At 40.9% G+C, this 16,992-nt stretch overlaps 1 protein-coding gene across 1 annotated transcript; it reads right to left on the bottom strand.

The window, feature by feature from the left end:
• Positions 1 to 98: 98 nt before the first annotated feature.
• rnf128a (ring finger protein 128a) lies at positions 99 to 16,913 on the bottom strand. The gene is made up of 7 exons (XM_062536859.1): positions 16,323 to 16,913; positions 8,173 to 8,420; positions 5,906 to 5,977; positions 5,566 to 5,648; positions 5,273 to 5,369; positions 4,829 to 4,994; positions 99 to 1,822 (listed from the first exon to the last, which is right to left on the bottom strand). The coding sequence occupies exons 1-7, from the start codon at positions 16,744 to 16,746 to the stop codon at positions 1,725 to 1,727; spliced, it is 1,188 nt and encodes a 395-aa protein (XP_062392843.1). The 5' UTR covers positions 16,747 to 16,913; the 3' UTR covers positions 99 to 1,724.
• Between the last annotated feature and the right edge of the window lie 79 nt (positions 16,914 to 16,992).

The raw sequence follows: 16,992 nt of genomic DNA on the forward strand, positions 1-16,992 counted from the left end.
CGGTCACATTAGTAGGCCTACACAAAGTTATCTACGAAACCATACAGACATTAGACAAAAGCACACAGTTAGACACATAGACATTAGACAAAAGCACACAGTTTTCATAAAACAAGAATTTATTAATTTCTTTTTGCAATATATAGCTGTTATCAAAGACCCAACACAACCCAAGTTAACAATGAAAAGGTAAGAATTCCTTTTGTCCCTTAACATTAATCAAAAACACTTAAAAGCTCTTCATTACGAAGAACTGGAACCTTCAAGCAAAGAAAAAACTGCAACTGAGATCAAATCATTCTTGTAAAGTGCATGCAGAAACTATTAATTTCATGAAGTGAGAACACATCTTTTGTATGAAATATTAGGAAATAATTCATTTCTACTGTAGATGATCACATTTTAAGGCACACTATCTGCACAGCCAGTTTATACCAGAGCACATGACTTCACGGTGTAAGACCAGGTGAGTACTGAAAAACAAAACAATTTCTTTTTTTTTTCAGGGATATCTCTGGAAAAAAAGATAGCATTACATACAAAATGTCATTTGGAGGACTAGCATCTATCCCTGTATAAAAGTAGGGGTTTCACAACATTTACAATGGTAATCACTCAATGACATGATTATTTTTTTTCACACAGGTTCACCTACATGAAAGAGGAATCAACAAACTATTCAAGAACATGATAACCAATAAAATGAAAAAAGCACAACAATTTTCTTTGAGATGTTACATAACACCCATTTTCATTTAAAAAAAAAAGGAACATACTGTGGTCTCACACATGCACTTGCGTTTGCCACTGGCGAAGGTACAGCTGACAGTTTTACACACAGACAGCAGATGGAGCACTACAGGTATTTTTTAAACAGGGACATGTGAACTGATGTCCGTATTTTCAGGCAGAAAGTGATAAGGCCTTGTTTACACACACGCTGCTCTGGAATGCACTCTGTACAAACGTAGAAAAAAGTACTAAACTGTGTCCAAAAGCCTCTCTGAATGCCATCCTTCTGCTAAAAAAATAAAGCTTCATTCATACTACTGCATCCACTCTCTCTCTCTTCTGCTCTCTCTCTCCTCTCTCTCTCTCTCTCTCAAACACAAACACACATACATGGACAATCCCATACACTCAATATATACACACACACTCACACAAAATGTACATTTAAAAGAGAAGATAGCAAAGCAACAAAGAAAATGTCTGGCTTGTGGTCTGAGATCTCATGATCCATCACTGGTACTGTTAAAACACACAGAAAACTGTCCTATCGGCATAGAGGAATTTCAGCTATTAAAACACATAGCTTAAGACACAATGATTGATGACAGACAATCAAATAACTAACCTACAGATTCAAATTACTTACATTACATACAATTACAGTGTTCTGATGGCCAGCCTGTCCTGGCCTGAAGCAGAGATACTCTGCAGAGATTTGATATCAAAATAATGAAAACTAATATGCATAGATACCACTCCTGCTAAATTAGCCTTTGTTTGTGTGTTTGTGTGTGTGTGTGTGTGTATGTGTGGAGAAGAGGGGTGGGGTGGGGATTGCAATGATATGCATAGATAGAGTTAGGCCAACCTGAGTTTAACTAAGTCCAAAAGATCAAAGGAGACTTGGATGTGACTGTGTGTGAATTTGTGTGTGTGTGTGTGTGTGTGTGTGTGTGTGTGTGTGTGTGTGTGTGTGGTTGCATATTCGGCACTCATGTTCTGGGGTCTCTCTGGCTATCGCTCTCAAAGGCAAGGTTGTCGTAATGTGGCTGGACGTCCACTTGAACTGATGCAAGGTCAGGGATGGACTCTGAAACACAAGAACAACACAAACCTTCACATTACAACAAGATACAAGGACCTGTTGCGTGTTACAACAGTGTGGTTTAGTGACATAAGCTAAGTGACATTAGTGACATCACCCTACACAAGTTAACTCTGTGGTAAACCTCCTAGAGGGTTTAATAGAAGATGCCTATGGCTTCATTGTGCAAGCACAACAAAGTCCCCAGGTGCTTCTTTGAGGTGGCTTACCACTTACTTACCCTGGGTTGTCACTAAACCATGTTCTTATTCAAGTAGTCCATTCCAACCATCCACAATTATCAGTGAATTTGGACCTGCACTAAAGAATTGCAGTAGCAACATTTAATCGTCCTTCCTAACCTCATGTCATGAACCCTGTTTACAAAAGGATTAGATGTCAATGACACCCACGCTTCTTACGCTGAATATGTGTGAAATGTTTCTTATGATGAATATGTTTCTGACCCAGAACATTAAGCTATGTAAAAGATGGGGAGAAAATGAAATAATTTAACACATACAGTACACCTCCCACAAAGGTATACTTAAAAGAAAAGCTAGCAGGATACTACTCTCCCAGTCTCACTGATGTTGCTCATATTACAATCACCCTCTGTTGGAAAAATGCAAATGTTCTGCAACCACAGAATATTCTCCAATTTCAGGATGAGGAACCATGGGCAAGTGGCTGGGTTATAACTTCTCTTCATATGAGAAACCATGGCAATAGAGAAATGTTATTGTTGAATGTGAAAGGAACACTTACAGTGGGTATAGTAAGTATTCAACCCCATGCTAAAGTTGACTAAAAATAGGAATATAAAATCATCTTTTGAGAATTGATTGTAATGCCTTAATTCAAAAAATGAGTAAAAATCAAACCGCTAAGGACACTAATTTTCTTTGTGATTGAAGAATGTATCGTAAATAGATAAATGTTCTTCCTTAAATACAGGTTGCATAAGTATTCAACCCCTATGTTAAATTCCCATAGGAGCAGGAGGAGTTTTTATATGTTTTTATTTTTAAAGGCCAGCTATTTCATGGATCCAGGATAATATGCATCCTGATAAAGTTCCCTTGGCCTTTGGAATTAAAATAGCCCCACATCATCACATACCCTTCACCATAGATAGAGATTGGCATGGTGCTTTTTCCAGTTAGCCTATTAGCCTGTTTGATTTGCATTGAGCTCAATGAGCATCAAACAGGCTAATTGGCTAACTGTAAAAAGCACCATGCCAATCTCTAGCTATGGTGAAGGGTATGTGATGATGTGGGGCTATTTTAATTCCAAAGGCCAAGGGAACTTTATCAGGATGCATAATATCCTGGATCCATGAAATAGCTGGCCTTTAAAAATAAAAACATATAAAAAATCCTCCTGCTCCTATGGGAATTTAACATAGGGGTTGAATACTTATGCAACCTGTATTTAAGGAAGAACATTTATCTATTTACGATACATTCTTCAATCACAAAGAAAATTAGTGTCCTTAGCGGTTTGATTTTTACTCATTTTTTGAATTAAGGCATTACAATCAATTCTCAAAAGATGATTTTATATTCCTCTTTTTAGTCAACTTTAGCATGGGTGTGAATACTTACTATACCCACTGTATATATTTCATTAACTAGAATTAAACTAAGATTAAAGATGACATAGAATGGATGCGTAGTATAGTGGTTTTGAACTTGTTCGCTGATGTTAACATAGAAGGAGGTATGCAACTTTGGTCTGTCAAAATCTGGCTCAGATGCTATTTTACAAGCCCATGTCCAACCCAATAATTAGGCTGGGGAAGAAAATGGGCCTTGTAGCTTCTAGATATCTCACGCCTAGCTGGCACCCACATAAATAATGAAGTGAGCTTTATGCTGATCGGCTGCCTTGAACGTGGAAGCAACACTGCAGTGCAGCCTTTTAAAACTCAAACCAGGAGGAAAACAAACTTCACGAAACAGCCCTAGCCTATTACTTTTCCGTCACATCGAGTGGAGCTCCTGACGTGACCAGCGGCTCAGTGTTCAAGAATGACGTCCGTTCTCCAAACACATGTCCTACTCCACGGTAAAAGAGGATGATGAGGGAAATGTGAGAGCAGCCTCTCAAGTCTCACCACCTCTGCGCTGTTTCTTTTTTTTTTTTTTCATCCAGCGCAATTCCAAAAAGTGCTTCTCGAGCGCAGCCTCACCTCAGACACAACATGCTTGACATTGTCATGACATTGACGTTGGAAGACGTTGTGTTATGCGTAGCTGAAATATCACACCTCCCTCTCAGGCCATACATTGTACACATCTGCACTTATAAGTCAATGTGTAAAATATAATAAAAAAGATTTACAGCTGATAGTGTAAAGTGTTCTATATTTAAGCAATATGCCCAGAGAGGCCGTGGTTTATACTGTTATTCAGAACAGCTAAGGGGCGTTGTTAGGCACGATGCAAAGCCTTCTTATGGATCTTTGCTCTAACTTTTGTGCTAGTTGTGGTAGCGCATTACTATAGAACGAAATGCATCGAACACGATTCAGCCAATCATAATCAAGGAACGGAACTATCCGTTTTACCACAGACTGCATATATACAGTACAGTATATATATCTGGGAGGTTAGTGATCCTGCTATGTGGAAAAGTGCATACAGTTACAGAAAGATGCACTTGGAGTTATATATTTAAAACATATAAAGGCTAACATATACAAAAAGGGTCATGTTCAAATCAACTACTACTGCTTTGAAGGCAGCTGTTGAGGTCTTATGATAGGCAGAATACTAAAGGTTGAAAAGAAGTCTTGGTTGCAGGCCAGCCCATGCCATATGATCAGCACAGAGGCGTGAAAGGCCCGGGCACCCTTTAACAGGAGGGTGAGAGGTATGCAGGGCAGAATTTAAGAGACATAACAGCACGAGTGCAGAGAGAGAGAGAGAGAGAGAGAGAGAGAGAGAGAGAGAGAGAGAGAGAGAGAGAGAGAGAGAGAGAGAGAGAGAGAGACTGGTGCATTACCAGGGCTGGAGTGTGGAGTGTCCTCCACTGGGCTGTGGTGCTCCAAGCCCTGGATGGAGGCGTAGCCGGACGAGGCCGTCTCACTGCGAGTGTCTTCGGTCACGTTGGGAAATGAGAACATCTCTGGAGGCACGGTGATCTCCTGGGGCGGCTCCTCTATGTCAGGCTGAGAGAGAGAAAGAGAGAGAGAGAGAGAGAGAAACAAGGAGATAAGGAGAGAGACGGAGAGGGAGAGAGGGAGAGGAGGAGAGGAAGAGTGAGAGGGAGAGAGAGAGAATAATTTTTGCTAAATTAGCTAATATGTCTCGGCACATTCAGGGCACATCCAAATTAAGGTCTGAATTTGGATTTTGTGGAACATTGTGCTTTCAAGGAAAATGAATAGGGTTTATTTTGGGCTGTGGAGACGGTAGTCAAGCAGGTGCACAATGTGAACATTCTTACCTCCACTCCCAGGGCCTTGAGGATGTCGCACTTGCACATCGGACACGTTCTGTGTTCCAGTAACCAAGGCTCAATGCACTGCTTATGGAACAAATGACTACACACACACACACACACACACACACACACTTTATTATTCAGACACATTTTCAATTATTTTTAAATGATTGAAGTATCACAGTAATCTGAAAAAATAAATAAAGTATCATTACAAATACATTTAAGTTAAGTTTAACTTGATCTCAGCACTGTAGTAAGCAAATTCTCTGTGATCGAGTTAATGCTTTACCCACTTGCACGTGAGAATGGAGAGCACATCTCCGGCCTTGTACGCATCGATGCAAACTGCACAGGTGTCTGCGTCTGGCCCCGTCTCCTGCAAAGAACACAGCACACGTTTCCCATTTACATGTATTCAGAGAGCAGACATTTTCATCCAAAGTGACTTACAAAATGCAAAATGCTTCATTTCCATGCAGAAGGAAGGAGAGAGGGAGGGAGGGATGGAGGGAGGGAGGAAGGGAGGAAAGTGGAGCAGGAAGGGAGGAAAAGCAAACAGGAAGGGCTGAGACCGAGATGGGAGGAGGGGAAGAAAGTTATAAAAAAAAAGGAGCGAGGGCAGATGGTCAGTACCTCATCTCCCTGTTTGAGTGTGCGGACTTGCAGCTGACCAATCGCCTTCTTTGCTTCGGCCTTCAGCTGCTTCTGCAAAGGGGAGAGGAGGAAAGTGTGTCAAGAGGACGCGGATGAGGGAATTCATCAGTGTGTGTGTGTGTGTGTGTGTGTGTGTGTGTGTGTGTGTGTGTGTGAGATGGACCAGGAGTGTGGATTACAGCGGGGCGCCCGTATACAAGAGGCCATGAGAATGCTCTGCTTATCATACGTTTGCTCTGGCTTTCCCACGTTTCACATTGCATGGTTTTGCATTATTCAGCCACTTACAATCTCGCCTTCTCCCACTTGTTTATCTCTCATTCACTTGTTCTCTTGTCCTGCCCCCCACCCCCTCTCTCTCGGTCTTACAACGGTGATGTTTGTTGCTTAGTTACTGTCTGTATTTACATGTTACATGTACATTTATTTCCAACTTATATATTTGCATGTATTGTCTATACCTAATGTGTATTTAACAACACATGCAAGATGAAATGACAGATACAGTCAAATTAATAAACTTATGACACTGTTATGAACCTAAGAGTAATACTGTCCGGGGCCAGGTCTTATGATGTATGGAATCAGATTTCCCCTAGTGGTTAATCCATGATTTATTTCTATACCCTATTAAGTGTATAGTTGTATGTACATATATAACAATGTATACATGTAACTGTGCTCTGTTGTCATGCAAGTCACTGAACTCATTATACATGTGCCAGGTTTCAAAATATGAATGTGACCATATACGGGTTGTTATGCAAGTCAGTGAACTCTTTGCTGATTCACGTGTTGATATTTACAGTGCTTTTCGAACACTCTGTTTGAACAGAAACCTGTTACGCAAGCTAGCATCAAAGACAAGGTAATCTCCATCCTCATCTACAGTAGGATCCAGAGGAAGGAGATGATGTCATTCAGGAAGAATCAAGACACCCTCACCCTAGGATGTTTTTCAGTCGAGTCATTAAAGCACTCCCCGGAGGAAACGTCATTGGAGATTTTAGCGACGTAAATGCCAGACGCACCAAAACACTCACATATGCGCTTCATATGAGGACACATATTGTCTATATATAATGTTTACTTGACAATGTATTATGAAATGATTGATACGGTCAATAAGGACACTCATCAAATTGTTATGAACCTAAGAGTAATAGACATCCAATCACATCAGGGATTACTCAAATCACTTGGGAACATCTCTGGAGAGAATTAGCAGGATGTTTTTTTACAAAGCCTCTATGCTTGTTAGTGTGTGTCTCAGTCAGAGTGAAAGAGTGAGAGAGAGAGAGAGAGAGAGAGAGAGAGAGAGAGAGTGAGAGAGAGTGAGAGAGAGTGAGAGAGAATGTTTGTGTATGAGCGAGCATGTGTGGGTTTGTTGAGCATGCAGGTTTGTATGTGTATTCAGGGCTAGCTGACATTTTGAGAGTATCCGTGGTGTTTTGCATACACTCACATGGGCAGGACAATGCTCTCCCTTTTGCCCAGAACTTCACACTCTGTGGGTGACTGTTTGACAATAGTGTTTGTCTGTGACACACTCAAACAGCTGAACGCGTGTGTGTGTGTGTTTGCGAGTGAGTGTTTGTGTGTGTGTGTGTGTGTTCCCTCCCACATCACTAAGGCGTCATAAAACCAAAAACGTTTATCAAGCATATGGAATAGCCACCTCAGCCTTACTATTTCAACCCTTGCGAGGTGAACAGACCTATCTGCTGGCAGTTCAAAGGTCCCTGTCAGCATTGCAGCAGCCTGGTGAGCCTGAGCCTACGGCAAACATTACTAGCTCAAAGAGCAGCCCAGGCATGCCAGCATTCTTCCCTGACTCTTGGCAGTGCGAGGCAGGCTCATCTACTGAATTGCTGTTGGCGTTTTCTATGCATAGCTGTGAGCATGTGTGTAGTGTGTGTGTGTGTGTGTGTGTGTGTGTATGAGTGTACTTTTCCATGTCAAGAAGTGGGTGTGCTCAACAGCATGGAAAAAAAATTGCGGGCAGATTAATGGCTCCTATTGTTTCTGTCATATACAGGGCCCCGCACGAATATCAACAAACACAGAAACTATGCGGCCAGTCAGACCAGTCCAACCTGTTCTTTTAGGTCACCTGAGAGGGAGAGAGAGAGCTGTCGGGAGGTTTTTTTTGCGATATCCAAGGTAACACTTGTCCCTCCATTGTGGTTAAGCACAAGGGTGTTAGGTTTGGCTGATGTAACTCGGGGCGAGTTGGAGGTGGATACCTGTTTGCGGTTCTGCAGCCGGACAGTGTTGAGTCGCCGGGCCGAGTAGAAGATGAAGTAGCCCACGGTCGCCGCGGTGACCACGAAGAAGGAGATGGACACGAAGAAGACGGAGTAGTGGCTCATCCAGGGCCCGTGCTGCTTGCCCACCTCGATGGACAAGGTGAGCGGGACGCCCTCACTCAGCAGACGCACCATCTCCATCCCACGGAGGTGTCCGATCATAACGGCCACTGTGTCACCCGTGCCTGGACACACACGAATGTGGTTACATTAATAATAATAATAATAACAATAATAATAATAATAATAATAATAATAATACATTTTATTTTATCAAGGACACCGTACAGCAACAGTCAATAACAACAACAAATAACAACAATAATAAAAATACTTGAACACTAAAAGAATGTACATTAGAGGCAGTCACTCTCAAATTAAAATGATATTTCATGACGGAATGCTGAAATCACATTATACTCGGTAGATGCTCTTAGGCTGGGAAAAAGCCCCCCCCTGCCCCCACACCCGCCCAAACACACACACATAAATGTGCATGTCTGGTCACAGAAAGAACACTACACAAAGCCATCTGTGTCTTCACCCTCACACAGCGCAGTCTGTGCACACACACACACACACACACACACACACACACACACACACACACACACACACACACACACACACACATGCACAGCTCGGTCATTGTCATCACATGCAGTGCAGAGCACAGTTCTATTCTGCTTTCTGTCAGTTATGGATAAACACATGTATTTCATCCATTTAGACTTTCCAGACTTTTGGCATAGCTATCCGTACGAGCCATCACGTCAGAGGTCTTTCCACCTCAGATGACAATAACCATCAGTTGAAAAACTGATGAAAAAGTAGTTGAACAGAAACGGTCTATAATTTAAGAAATAAAAAGACAGGTATCTACCATAATGTTTCTTGAGGGCTCATACACAGACATACAACACATGTACCATGAATAGTACTCACTGGGATATTATGGCTTTACTGTGGGGGAATCTCCCCATACCAGTCTCTGCACAGTAGATATCCCAATGTATTACTCCCTTCAGATCATACAAACAGTAATGAAATACTAAACTTTTTAGTATAATTGGACTAATGGCCATGGAATTCCCAGCAGCCACATTGCTATGACCACATTTTTTGTGTGAGTGTTAATATATAGGAAGTGTTTTATTTTGGGCAGATAATATGCTGAATGGGACTCTTGTGGCTAGAGAGGACTGTGTATAGTACTACATGTTTTCCTGTCGTGGATTTCCGAATGCTTCTTGTCAAATACAGCTGTGAAAATCAGGAACCACCGGCCAAACATTTAACTCATGTGACAACTAAACGTCCATTTCCAAAATATATATACACACACAGGAACCAAGAAGTTAGCCAGTCACAGTGCGAGCACAGAAATATCGGAAGGAAACCAAGACAACGGCTGTCTGACAAGCCTCCATGCCTGCCAAAGGCTCTTCATGAGCTGTCTACAGTATGTCATGTGAGACAGCATGCCATCCACCTGACTTGACAAAACAGCCAAAAAAAAATTGCTCTTTGTGTTTTCCCACATTTTGCTCAATGAGTCAGGTTCAATGAAAGAACACTACTTCTGTGGTATTCTGGAGTTTACTTCCCCAAGCTATATCTATAATAACTAACTGTAAAGATTACAGAAAAAACAGATTGTAGTCTTGTGAAAGCTTGGGAATACGTTGCGAAATATATAGTGTTTTGCCTATTCATATCGGAACAAGAAGAGAGTGTGTGTGTACCACTTGCTTTTGTCATATAGAGATAAATCTCAGAGAAAAAGAACACTGTTGTGTGATATGACACCAATGGTCTGGGTGATGCGTGACCAGCAAGGAGACCAACCAAACGTAACCTCTTTTTAGGCTCGACTTCCTGCTTGTTACTTTGTGCTCGAGGCAGAAAAGCCTTCCTCATAGCATGCAAGGCCAAGCCTGAGAGCAGCAAGTCTTCCTCAAGCACAAATACACTCACTATGTCAACGAAAAACAGACAAAGAGACAGAGAGACAGAGAGAGAGAGAGAGAGAGAAATAAAATCTTGTTTAAAAAGTCACAAGTAATTTGAAACCGATATTACTTTGCATATTCTCTCTAAATAGGCCTACATGTCAGAACACAGACTACACAACATGCAGGGAGGCGAAAAATGAAGTGAGTGAATATTTAGGAGAAGTGGTGTTCTATAGGGAAGACCAGTTTTTCTAGTTCATTCACAATCGGGGACAAAGAAAAAGAAACTAGCTTACTGGACTGAGAGTCGAACATCCTTTTCCTTTAACCTCTGTTAATACTTTTCGGTTTCCATTGCACATAAAACATAAATACATTTAAGTCATTCCATGTCAAAACAGATAAGGTTACCTCTGAAAAGTCCCAGAGCAACGGACTACAAAATATTTTTGTTAAAATCCTATGCCTTCATAGGCTGGGAGAACCCTGCCTGACCTGCTGGCGAATTTGGATTTTGCCCGGGAGCTCGGGCTGGAAACCTGCACATCTATCTCCTCTGTTCCCTGCCAGAACTGTCACTGAACCATCAAACCATCAAATGTTTGTAGGGCATGTTCAATGATTGTGTGAGAGTGACATTGGGGGTATTATATTATACATATTCTGCATTCTAGTATCAATCTTTATTTGTTTCTTTTAATACATTATCTTATCAATGTTGTGCCAATATTTGAGTTATCCACACATAATGTACATGAAGAAATTAAGGACATAATTCTTTGTCATTTATAGTAAAAATGGTATGAAGGAAACTGGAAATAGCCCAATATGTGGGCATTTAAGTGTACAAAGAGCAAATACATAAATAGAAGTCAAGTCATTGTTTCACCTTAGGGACAAGAATGGAAAAAGCAGAGGCATCCAATGTAATACATCTATGAATAGAACATGGTACAACACTGTCACCTTGTACACTAAATGAGTTTACATTAAGCTACTTCCACTGAGATTTCGGTGTTCCTACTAGATAACCCCACATAACATTTTAGTCCTATGAAAATGACCAAAAAACATTAAATAATCTAGGCCCTTGTATAAAAATCAATGGGGATGCAGAAGGCTACACTTTCAGTGGTTCAGTCAAACTGAGAACATGTTTGGGTAGGCTAGGAATACAACTTTAAGATGCTAATGTCCAAACATGGCCAACATGGGCACTTTTGAGAGTGTAAAAATGATTTCATAAAACCATGAAAAAACAAGGGTCTTTAGTTTTGGGACCCCAAAATTATGTAGACAGACAAAAATCTGAGGCAGTATGGCAACCACTTTGCTGGATTTTGTCTGTTTTGAAGCGGAATGACTCATTTCTGTTATAACAAGAAGTGATAAACACTATGTTCTGCTGTTCATTCATGTTGTTCATATACATTGAAAAAGGACATTTTTACCACAAAGCTTATACAAAGCTTTGGTAGGGATGTTCATTAACTTGGTCAAATCATATTATTCACTCATATTGTACTTCTGTTCATAATCAACTGTGATCAACACAGACGTACTAGTCTATAGTACACACACACACACACACTCAAAAGTCAGTGTCAAAGTTTTTCAAACAGAGATGATAGTTGAGTAGAACTGAACTGAAATGGTTTAGTGAAAAAAACGTCAAGAATGTAGAAACTTGACACCAATTTAGACCTCCCTCAAGATGAGAATGGTCATGATTATGACTCCCCCCAAAAATATCTTTCTAATCTTTTTAGTGGCCACACAAGGTGACAAAAGTGACCTCTCTTGACTTTTATCATTTGCAGAAAAGTGTTTGTCACCTTAAATCTGCTGTTTATTTGTCAGATCACATGACTACCCAGATAAACACGGTTTATTGGTTGAGTCAATAGCATTGTAGAAAATCAAAGTCCAAAAAGATCAGAGGAGTCCAAATGTCATGTATGCAAGGCATGTACAGTACATTATATAGCCTGTGAGCTGGACAATGTGTACTGCATGTGTTTTGTGTCGTGTGCTTTGCGCCATCGAAATTGATGCCACCACTATTTATCTGTTCCGTTAAATAATCAGGACCAAACCAACCTGAAAGCCTTGTTTGTTTACTGCCAAGCAACCCATATTTGCATACAGAAATGAAAATAATTAGGATTTTTTGCGAAAGGTTTACATTCTCACGAAGGTGATGATTAACCTGTATACTATAATAGACCCAGTCATCTATCCACCTAAGGGTGCATTTCTGGAAATTACATTCATGTCTGACTACAGACCAAACCTGTGAAGAGGGAGTTGATAAAGGCCCTTCGAAACCTGACAAATACAGAAGCAAAAAAAAAAACAGAAAAAATGAAAACAACTTCTTCAAGGCCGTACCAGCAACTCAGCTGATAACGCCTGACTATCAGAGGTGGTAATTTGGCTTTCACAAACTCCTTTGATAACGGACCTTTACAACTCATTTAGTTTCTGCTACAGCTACAAATTATAAGACAAAATGCAACCAGCATGATTTTTGACAGCACATACAGTGGGCTTAACCATCAACTTAGACATTGGGATAACATAAGCCTGCTTTACTCTTAACTTAAGTGAGTACACAAAATTATTAATTTACCAATGCCAGTCATCATTTTGCCTTCCAAGCAATTGTTGAAGGAAACTTCATGAAAGCCTTGTTGATGGCCATGATTCCAATATATTAAATTGAACTGTGTGGTTAAGTTATTGTGACTCAATTTACCAGCTGCATGGAACAGTGTCTCCTTTTTGAGGAACCACCAGACACATCTTATTTTAAGCAGTTCCTTATCTTTGTTTATGTGTTTCTGTGTGTGTGTGTGTGTGTGTGTGTGTGTGTGTGTGTGTGTGTGTGTGTGTGTCAGTGACAAACAGACAGAGAGACTGGAAGTAATAAAAGCAGATGGACTCACAACTGATGAGAGGTACACCACATTATAGTTTATAAAACCCGCCCAGCCTACCAACACACTTCTATTAGGCCTACTTGCTACAAGGCTATCTTGTTACAAGTTAACAAAAGTTGAGACAACGTTTGTGCAGGACCCAAGCACACTAGGGGGATGTCACTACAAAGTAGACAGAAATGTATAGGTTTACTTGATATTCCGCTGATTTGTTCCCCAATCCCTTGACACAGCATGACATACTGTATACAATGTAGTCAGTTGCCCTTCATTTAACTCTCTAGAGCCCTGTTGACCCCCAGCGACCCTAGAGCTCAAGCTGACTGTTAATGGACCTCACTGAATGGTGTATTCCATTTCATCCTACACAAAGGCCATAGACTGTGCTGCAGTCAACCCAGAGGACAGTAGTCTCTGGAACACTTCTGACCCCATGGAGAGGTCCCTCGAGAGCATCTCTGGACAATAAATTGAGATCGTAAAACTTAACTTCCCATTGTTTCAATTTAGGATGCACCTGGTCAGCGCTGAGCACTGATGTTCACTGTTCACTGTTGATATTCAACTATTGTATTGTTTGTATTTTTACAGTCACTTTGGACAAAAGCGTCTGCTAAATCATACAGTATAACCAGAGCCAGAAGCATAACCATGCGCGGTCAGTCCTGCCCATGCTGCCTCAAAACTCGATTTCTGTTTTAGTCAGTGTTCGCCTCCTTCTCCTTATGAAAATCAGCTGTATTTATTTACACAAGGTAGCCCTATTGTGTTGCCATTGCCAATATTTCCTCTTGTGATTAATCTGTGACAACAGTTTACCTAGAACATAGCACTAATTGACACCTTCATGGCCACTAGAGCAGAGATCACAGAGTAAGTCACAAATTGATACAGTCACGATACTTTGCCCACGATTAATTATATCACAATTCAGCTATATAAATAACTAATCTATGATACATCATAATATAGTATTGAAGAAGAAAATGGGAAAAGGCTGGAATCTATATTTATTCACTGCATTGTCATTGATATTAATGGCATCATTACTTTTATGCTTTTGGTAAGCTTTCACTACTTTTTTTCTTACTGTCCTCAAAATACCATTACCATAACCATTTCGAAACAGTGCAGTGTCTAGAGTTTTAAGGGACAAAGGAAGGTTCTCCACACTTCTGCAGTTATGCGACGATCTGGTGCAACCAGGCCAGGACAGATAGTGTATGAGAGGAACGCCGGTGCAAGTCAGGTGTCTTCTTTAGCATTTATTTATTTTAATATAGTGCAAAGCATTGACTAACGTTTCGATGTTACAAACATCTTCATCTGATCAACATCGAAACGTTAGTCAATGTTTTGCACCATTTAAATAAAACAAATACTAAAGAAGACATGTGAGTTGCACCGGGGTCCCTCTTCCTCCCATGTCTAGAGTTTTAACTTAGAGCCTTATACCTCTCTCAGGAAATGGTATCTTGAGAGCCTGTCCTATGTCAGCCAGAGTGGTGGAAGTGTTCGTGGTTGCATCAAGGTAGACCTCGGTGCTGACAGTGTGCCAGATTGAGGCCCCAACTCCCACCACATTGAAGAGTGTGATAGCGATACAGCAGGCGAGGTGAAGCTACATTAGCTGGCGGTAGCCAACTGTCACATCTGGAGTTAAACGAAGTCGCTCAGAGGCATTACTGTTGCCTATTGCCTGTAAAATGTGAGTTTTTCTATAGATTGCTAATTATCACACAGCTTTTTTTACCGTGCTACCTATACCTTTGCATAAGTTGATTTGAGATATTTTACAGTGTGATCAGAGATCTGATTGATTTTTACAGTGTTTTTCCAAAGGAAAACAGATACTTGAGTACCACTTTTTATTTGAATGATTGTTCTAATTCCACACATTTAATCTGCATGAATGTGTTTATGCATGAATTTAATATTTCAGTATTGCTATTGGGTGGCAGCGTATCGATAAAGTAGGCCTATTGCAAAAAGAAGTTGCACTGTAGTGCATGCATGCACCGTGATCCACTGTGGATGAAATGCATCATTCAACCTCCCCTGTAAATAGTAAGCAGTAAGGTATCTTTAATGGAGTCTTCTGTCAAATAGACACATTGAAGATGAGAGCACTAGTTACAGTACTTTGTTGCCATGCTAAATCATGTAATGGGTCTACAGTGATCTGTTATCATCTTCTGATGATATAGTCATAGTCTGACCTGAAGGAGGAATACTGACAAAGTAGGACACAAGCCCAAAATAAATATTGGGCTTAATATCATTCATGTTTAAGCAGCAAAGTTATTGTTGCACCAAGTCAAGCCAACTAGCTTTCACAACAGTCATGAGGAGTTTGAGCCTTTACAATGTTGCCACTGAGCAAATTGTTTCCATACAGACAACTGTCATTTTAGACTATGTAAATGGGCTATTCTATTTTACCACATAATATCTTTAGGCTGTACATTTCAGATTTCAAAGTAGGACAAGATCATGCTGTCCAGATTCTCATTTTCTGACACGTGATGGTGACGAGATCACAAGGAATACACGCTGAAATGATTGACTTGCACTTGTGACAGAGCAAGTTTCGTTTACAGTTTTTGTTGCTAGATTACAGCATTGTAGGCCTAAGGAACTGTGAAAACATCTTCCGCAGTATTCCAGGCTACAGATTTCTAAGCTCCCTCCCTGACTTTGGTGAATCATGGGGATCCAGAATGTGACTGATCTGTTTGGCTTAATCATCTCAAACACAACGATCGTAGGGGCCCGTCAGTGAATAGGTCTATGTTTGCATTGTTTTAAAGTTGTCTAACTTTTTCTCTTTTTAAGTAACCCTTTGACTCTCCCCTCCACGACCACCACCTCCCCCACTCCAGTGTGAGTGAGTGCGGGCAGATAGCCAACTAGCTAAAAAAGGATGATGATCATACTGACTGTTTAGTTGATGACAACATTTCACAAAAGTATATCCCCTCGTTTTGGTAATGCCACACATTACAGAACAGAGCTTGAATGTCCATTTTCCATATCTGACTCTCTGTTGTCCTGCCACATCTAGCAGTTTGTTTGGTAACCCTCATGGGCGTCTGAAGTATGGTAAAACTCAGGTAAGTTTCAACATCCACAAACGACCTGTTGTGTAACATTCAATAATTCCCAAGTTCGCGTACAAGGGGACACATACCTGGATGGGACATTTGTATGACCCGGTTATCACTGCCAACATTGTTAAATATAACTGCTCCAATTGCTCCTTTGCTGGCCGCGACGTTGATTTTCTCTGAAAATGTGCACCCATTTCCACGTTGTATGAGGGCTATCCAGCCTTTGGATCCGTTGGGAATGTTATAAACAGTGCCTTCGCTACAACCGTATATTGGGTCTGGAAAGTATACGTCTCCAACTACAGACGCCTTTGGCGAGTCTTGTCCGTATAGTCCGATTTCTTCGTATCGCCAGATAGTTTCGTTGCTTTGTGGGGCAACAAAAGATACGTTGAGATATGCTGTGCATATGTATGTTGCCTGTGCGAAATGTAAACTCGATACCTGTAGACTCGACGCGACGAACAACCACGAAAACAGGTGCCGTTTCGCAAGCAGAGACATAGCTTATCTGGTCGCAATGCCGATTTGGCACGTAGGCTATTCCGCAGAATTAATGCTATTAGTTTACACCGACACAACGTCAGACAAGAATAAGAAATCCGTGATAAATGCTCCCTTCATCCAACCTCCAAAGCTCTCAGCACTGCTAACAGGTGAACTAGTTGGAACAGGGTGCGATCTATCCTCATCGAGGTCAGGTTGAACCCACCCCATTTCTCTCTTAAAGGTACAGCTACAACTACGAAG

Source organism: Sardina pilchardus, chromosome 5, assembly GCF_963854185.1.
Source record: "Sardina pilchardus chromosome 5, fSarPil1.1, whole genome shotgun sequence".
In the NCBI taxonomy this organism is placed as follows: Eukaryota; Metazoa; Chordata; class Actinopteri; order Clupeiformes; family Clupeidae; genus Sardina; species Sardina pilchardus.